Source organism: the organism of the source record quoted next, unplaced genomic scaffold (assembly GCF_019419815.1).
Source record: "Pyrus x bretschneideri cultivar Hongxiangsu unplaced genomic scaffold, Pyrus_bretschneideri_v1 Contig43, whole genome shotgun sequence".
NCBI lineage: Eukaryota > Viridiplantae > Streptophyta > Magnoliopsida > Rosales > Rosaceae > Pyrus > Pyrus x bretschneideri.
Window position 1 is genome coordinate 1319985 of NW_025999757.1, and position 7491 is coordinate 1327475.

The 7491-nt window shown below is 36.1% G+C and overlaps 1 protein-coding gene across 3 annotated transcripts; it reads right to left on the reverse strand.

Moving 5' to 3' along the window:
- Positions 1-1902: 1902 nt before the first annotated feature.
- LOC125469442 (DNA repair protein RAD51 homolog 3) lies at positions 1903-7025 on the reverse strand. 3 transcript variants are annotated; one of them, XM_048566782.1, is made up of 10 exons: positions 6787-7025; positions 5398-5478; positions 4357-4479; positions 4144-4177; positions 3989-4059; positions 3668-3894; positions 3259-3390; positions 2610-2676; positions 2250-2421; positions 1903-2158 (listed from the first exon to the last, which is right to left on the reverse strand). In XM_048566782.1, the coding sequence occupies exons 1-10, from the start codon at positions 6896-6898 to the stop codon at positions 2152-2154; spliced, it is 1026 nt and encodes a 341-aa protein (XP_048422739.1). In that variant the 5' UTR covers positions 6899-7025; the 3' UTR covers positions 1903-2151. The 3 variants fall into 3 exon arrangements, with proteins under 3 accessions (XP_048422739.1, XP_048422737.1, XP_048422738.1); XM_048566780.1 differs by having other exon boundaries at positions 5380-5478; positions 6787-7021; XM_048566781.1 differs by having other exon boundaries at positions 1903-2421; positions 5380-5478; positions 6787-7018.
- Positions 7026-7491: the final 466 nt, after the last annotated feature.

Below are 7491 nucleotides of genomic sequence, written 5' to 3' on the forward strand. Positions count from 1 at the left end.
AGAGCTGTTGGGGGTTCTTTGGTTTTATCAGATAGAAGAGCTGGGGCTTTGAGCTTCCCGTCTACACAAGAGGACAGGTAGACTGATGGGCTGACCGTCAGATTTAGGGGAGATCCGATCTAAGCCGTTGACTGAGGGTAGGAGTTAGGAAAATGCTCTGCCTTTCATTTTTTTACACTATCTACAAGCAAATTAAGTGACAATATTTGTTTTTGTATTTTTCAAATTTAAATTTTCGTAACTGTGGTAGTTCAGTAGTTGGAGATGAATTCTAAATCGATATTTTATAGGTTATGTTCTATATTTGATTCCTGGTACTAGTGAATCACATGATGGTGGTCAGAGAGAGCTTGAAATGCCTCTGAGAGCCTTTCTAAAACCCAAAAAAGTAGACTTCCGTGACGAAACCACCAACTGGTTCTTTTAAAAAAAAATAATAACAATAAATTTGAATTGTGGGAAATTAATTTTTTATGATTGCTCCAGCTTGTTCATAGATGGAGGAATGTAGCACATTGGTTTGTCCGATGGCTAGGATTTTTACGGTGACAAATTATTTGGGGATTTTATTTTGCGAGTAAATGAGTGAGACATTGGTAACATTTTATTTTAACAGGAAAGGAGAATGTGAGCAATTGAGTTTATAAATGATATGATCAAAGATATAGTAGAGCTTGTCCTTGTTTGGTATGATATGGTATGAAATGGAGGTTGGTGAAAAGGCAATGATTGTGGTTGTGTGAATATTGGTGGGGCGGTTGTTGGAGACTAAGGAAGATGAAAGAGTTTGGTGAGGATGGAGAGATATCAGACCAGATGGTGTTTTCAGATTAATCACAAACAAACATGATATTTTACTTTTTTTTACAAAGTAAACTTAATTTTGCGATGAATTAGTAATAATGTGATTTAAATTCTCTTTTGACGAGAATTGAATATAACCTCTCACTTTCAGATAAATAGAAATACTACTTGATCGTAGTATTAGATAGCCAACCATAACTTCTTATTTTTTTAATTTTTTATTTCCTTTGAGTTGAATATTTGCCTTTCAAAATTCAATGCCCCCCACTCCCTCCACGGTTCAAAATTTGCAACTCTTACGTTATCTTATGTTTGACAATGCTAACTTTTTCTTATATTATAATCTTATCTTTTTATTTCAAAATATATAATGTCAGCACATGATGTAGCGACATTGAATAGGAGGTGAAGAAGAATAACCCATATTTTCTTATAAAAAATAACATATTAAGCAGCACTTGGCTGTTGCTACTGCTACTCTACACACGTGGTCATTGTATTTAAACAAAAATAATTAATTCAGTTAAAAAAATATAATTAATTACTTTTATTTCACTTATGTCACTTAGTATTAGTACCGTCTTATTTTTCTGGTTTATATTTAAACTACAGCCTCTGAACTGGAACTCTTTATTTATTGGAATCACCCAAAATTTGGTCATTCCATTTAAAAAATTTAGGACGGTGCGCATCCCATCCCAGCCTTTGAAGCTTGTAAGGGGCAACTCTTCAAACGCCTTGTGGCACTCTCCATGCTACAAGCAAAGCTTCAACCTGCAAGGGGTCAATTCAATTTTCTTCCATGAGAGCTTGGATATTTAGGAGGTCAAGTGACCCCTCTTGCCCCTCCGTCTTGCCCCTCCGTGCATCCGCCACCGACTCCCCAGTTTTTTACTTGTCTCTTTCTAGAGCATGAGCATAACTCGAGTAGTTTGGAACACTCGAGACCTCATGCTCAAGCAGTAACTACCGACAACCCTCACACAGTTGCTTTGACATGATGAGAACCGTTAGCCAACTGTTGATACATTGTGAGACATTTACATCAACGGGTTATTGTCATTGACGTAGTTACCCTAAATATTGAGATTTGGCAAAACCATAAAAACGTAACGATCTAATATAAATAAAACTTTACTACATAGCTGCTATGTTTTCCGCCAAATAGTCAGGGCACTGCAAAGTATACGGTGGTCTGGGCGAAAAATCTGCCTCATCACCGGATGTATACAACCAGTACTCAAGAACCTTCCGCGTTTGGGGGCCATACTGATGTTTTTGTACAAAAAGGTGATCCAGAGAAAAACAGATGAAATAGTACCCTTTCCCCCCTCTCTTATCTCATCTCTAATAACTGTCGGAATAAATAAAGTAATGACCATTTACTCAAAGAAGAAAGAAAAACACAAACGGATGAACAAACCTCGTCCAATTTGGAATCTCACATTAATTTGATCCGCTTATGGTTTGAAGCAGAGTTCCTAATTCCTTCACTGGTCACAGAAAATGGAGCTGATGCTGATCGGAGAGAAGGTGACTTGTCTAGGTACGCATTTCGTTCATCACCATTCCAATGCAATATGACTCGATTGGTGCAACAATGCGACCAGCTATCACCTAGACAGTATAATGAAACAACAAACTCTCGTGAACTTTCGGGGGATGCAAAGTGACAATGGAAACTAATGAAACAAAAAGCTCTGTGGGACTTTTCACAGATGCAAAGTGTTGACGAAAACTAATAATCGACCATTCAAACAGAGTGTTGAAATTCGAGGTGGGAACTAACCGAGAATATAACTTACCGAGTGCAAGACTTAATTGGAATGAACCTTCTACATACTTTGTGGTTGCTTGATTGAATATGACAACCTACCACATTAAACAAGAGGCAAAAGATTGGAGCCTGACAAGAACAATTAAATTAAATAAAACAAGAATACCAGAGGTTTATTAAGAAGAAAATAATTAGGATGGCCCCAAGAAGTACGACCCGAAGAGCACAGTAATATATGATATACATGGCCACAACAGTATTTATATATATTTGTGTTGCAGATTTCACATATCACACAAGCCGTTGACTGCATAATAAGGTTTATGTCAATAACATTGATGGGCATTAAACACCCATATCACACACACAGAGACTATAGCAATCAAATGAGTAGCTCAGTCACTAATTCAGAATAACACATTAGCCAGTTATATATACCTACGAAACACAAGACATACTAATGTCAATATATCAACCATGCTCTGGTTGCTGATAGTAGATCTATCCAAGATCTTCCTAAGTCCTAACAAACTTGTCAAGTGATATTGACACATTTCACAGAAGCCGCTTTATCACAGAAAGAGAAATTAAATATTGAAATTTTACGTCTCTTCCCTTGCATTCAAACTGAGTAAACTAGTCTAGAATTATTTTCAAGAACGAAAACTAATGCTTACTGCCAGGTTATATTTCTTTGCAAGGTTCATCAACTTTAAGGCCATTCCACCAAGTAACCGAGTCCTGAGAGCCAAGTCCTCAAAAGCTTGGCGGAAGTGAAAAGTAACACTATCAACAATCACAATCTTAACCTGAAAAATATTCGGAAGAAAATTAGGACTTCCAGGGATGACAAATATACAATGCATACAATCATAACAAATGGACACCAGTCAAAAAGATAATATAAAACGAAGCATGACATAAAAGTATTCACAAGAAGCCTAATTAACTCATCAATAAAAAGAACACACACACACACACACACAAATGCTCATACAAACAAAGGAACTTCCCCGCGTACATGATTCTCTAAGATGTATTAAATTTAACGCACAATCTAAATCAATATAGTAATGCTGTACCTACATCTTTATGCTCCAAGATGAATTTGTCTAAGTAATTTATCAAGGCAATTTGCTCTGTATAAGTGCAGATGCGGAAATAAAATATGTTGTCCAAGATATCAGTCGGCTGAATATCAACTTGGCAAACTCGATTTTTCTTCTTCAAAAGCTCAGTATAATTTGACATTTCCACAATGGAAGCTTTGGCAATTTGTAGTGCCCTTTCCACCATAAAGCTGCCTTCTGTATCTAAGTATCATACAAGCACCATATTCTAAACACCCGATGCAACTGGAAATTGTTGTCAAACACAGAATAAAGATAGCAAAAAGTTGACACTGACCGACATATACTGCCTTTCCACCTAGGCCACCCAAATCAACTGGAATTTGCACATTCACGGCAAGTTGAATCCTAGAAAGCAAAGTATGCATTCAATTGCCTTGAAAACTAATGAAATGAACAGAAATGAAAAATTAGAGTAAAGAAAGCATGTACCCCATCTGTGTTTTACCGATTCCCGGTAGCCCACCTATTTATTTAAAAAAAAAAATACAATAAATCAGTTCCAGGCCAAATAAAAGTTCGCTACAGTTTGTTGCTCACTGCTCATAGATATGGAATGCAGACAAAAGCATACAAATGGATGGCATACAAATGGACATCCGTATCGTATGCATTACACCAAAATAGGGTAAGAAAATAGCAAACCAATTTCAGTAACTTCTTTGCAATTAATTCCCCCACCAAGGATGTTATCTAGATCAGAAGAAGACGTAGTGATGCGTGGAAATGACTGCTCTTCATGGAGCATTTCCCAAGCAGTTTGTGCACCTAAAAGGGACAGAACAAAGTTGCTTTGTGAACTTCAGTTTTTAAAATATACAAAAATGGTGGCATAAGATTTATGTTCAAGTAAATGTTCCAAAAACTAAGATAGAAACCAAAAGTTGTACTGTAAATATTAATGATTGAAGTTGCAGAAACAAACACAGACAAATCCAAAAGCACAAAATAGTTACATGAAGACTAAAGTCACGGTGATTATTGCTGCACTCGTGATCTAAAAAAAATATAACAAAAATGGAGAAGAAATGACAAGTAATCAAAGTATTATATGACTCAGTGATGGTATGCAAGAAGGAGACCAGTAATTGTCAGACCTGTCTTAACTAAGGGTTACTGTATGGAAGCAGAAGTTACATCAATTTCATGGCTAAAACAGCTATCAACCATAGGTGACAAAATAACATTTAGCTGACAGATTTAACAAGTGCATGTCTTGTGCAATGTATCATACGTTGCCCGCATGGGAATCATGTAGGAAGAACCATATGATCGCCCAAAACAATGGTGCTTAAGGCATTGGTTACAGAGAAAGATAGTGTCTCCACCTCCAGCTTCTTAGCTGTAGTTAATGATACCAGTTAAGTCAATTTATTGGCTCTTGTGAGCTTCCTACCGAAGCCATGAGGCCAGTAAAGGTGACCAAAAGGATAAAGACATTCCACTTAACTTTGGAACCAAAAAACACACAAAAAAAAAAAACACTGAAAAGCTTGTTTATGGAGAAGTTAGCATATAGCATTTTATATGACATGTTATATTTGTCAAACTGTCAATTTGGATGAAGGATTAGACAAATCTTTGTTTAATTGTATAATTGTATATTCCCACTTAACAATCTTGAAAGAGAACATTTAACACGTGTGTCTAGGTGAAAGGAACAATTACCATTGACAATAACATTACTTTTATCTGGTTTGTCCAACCCACAATCGAGCGATACAGCCTTCAGGATTTCAAGAGCTTCACTCTCTGGAATTTTCAGACCTGTTCAACAACAAAGAATGCTAGAAAACTTCAACCATCACATCTCAAAACTTAATCAAAAAAACAAAAAGGGCCAAAAAAAATATATATGACATACTGCTTATTAGAAAAGTAACACAAAATCCATTGTCAAACTAAGCTTTATAACGCAATCATAGAGAAAAATCTTCAAAACTACATTGTTAAATGCGGTGCCATCCAGAACCAATTCAACCCATATACAACAACAACAACAAAGCCTTATCCCACTAAGTGGGGTCGGCTATATGACATCAATCCTAAAATGTCATTGCGCTCGGTTGTAGGATTTAGAACCATCTGCACTGTTTCATAAGAACCTTTGAACTCCTACTGGTTCATTCCATATAACAACAAAGAATATCCCTTTCAAAATGGAAACTCGAAAGTATCGAGAAACTTTTCAAGGTGCAGGGTAATTAAGCGGGTATTCCACATGCTATGTGCAGTGGCGGATGGACTAAGGTGCAAGGGGGGCCAGCTGACCCCTGAACTCCTGCCCACGGATAACTTGGGTGCTGCCCCTTTAAAGATATTGGAGTTGGTTTCATACATGCCCTCCAACAGTTTGATAAAATACTGAAAGAAAAGTGCTCTTCTTATTATACTTTTTAAAATATTACTTGACCAAAACGACATCATTTTAGGCCAAGATAGTTTAATAAAATAAAATAAAAAAACAACAGCCGAAATATAAAAAAATAGTAATCATGTGAAATGCTAATCACATTGCTTTGGTTTTTTTCGGTTGTTACTGTTTCAGTTGAGAGTCTTTTCTGTCATAAATATTGTGAAGAGTCCATTGCGTAACCGAATGGAAGATTAATGGTTAAATGATAGCATGATGGTTTATATTGAGAGCAATGTTTTTTCTTTCTTTGATAATGAAGCTATAATGGAACTTTTTCAAAATATTGAAACTTGTCATGGACTATTATAATTTGTAACTTGTATTGTTATTGGTTCCATAAGTTATTATATGATTATAGAACTATGATTTAAATTTTACGGTTATTATATCTCTAAGAAATGTTTGTGAACATTTACATGTGATCCAAATATTTTTTCTTACATCCGCCGCTGGCCGTGTAATAAAAAAATATATCATCTCCTCAACTTATATTAGGACATGCGGAGAGCGGTACTTGGAAAAATCTCTAGAAAGTATGAAGCAGTATTGCGCTAAGAACTCAAAGAGTAATTTCGTCGAACACTCGGCGGGCACTATCGATCTGACGCAAACCCAACTGAAATAAATTACGGAAATTTTACAGCGGAGAGAGGGATTACCTCGAGCAAGGTCGGAGTGGGAGAGAGACGAGAGGGAAGCAAAAGTGGTGTAGCCTGCTGATATCAGTTTGCCTCTCAGAGATGCTGAGATTGGTAACCTTCCCACTTCCATTCTGTAAACGTAGAAACAGAGGGAGGGAGGTTTTCAAAGTAGAGAAACGCTATTCGCTCTATGAATACGCACCTGCAAGTTAGTAAAGTTACACAAGGCCACCACAATTTAATTTCGAATTTTGTGAATGATAAATTCGTGGCTAATTTATTCTCTAAGATTATAGTTGAGTTGGTGTAGGGCTGGTTTGGTATTGCTGTGCTTTGAAAAAAAAGCTGTTTCTACTGTGCTGTGAGAATAAACAGCTGTGAAATAAAACAGCAGAGTGTTTGGTAAACTTTTTTGTAAAAGTGCTTTTGTAAAAAAAAAAGTAGTATTATAGTGTTTGGTAAACTTTTATGTAAAACAGATGTGAAAAAAAAACCGGTTTTTCAAAGCTGGGCTTTGCAGCTTCTTGTTTTTGGCTTTTTTTCACCTAAAACTGTGAAAAAAAGCTGAAGCTGAATGTTTACCAAACACAAAAATAGCTCCCAGCTTTTTTTGGTACCATTTTTTTTCAGAATCACCTCAATACCAAACCATGTCGTAGTAATCTGGAGTCTTATGTCAAATTTTGTATTTATTGTCAAATGTTATTTTATTATTTAAATAGA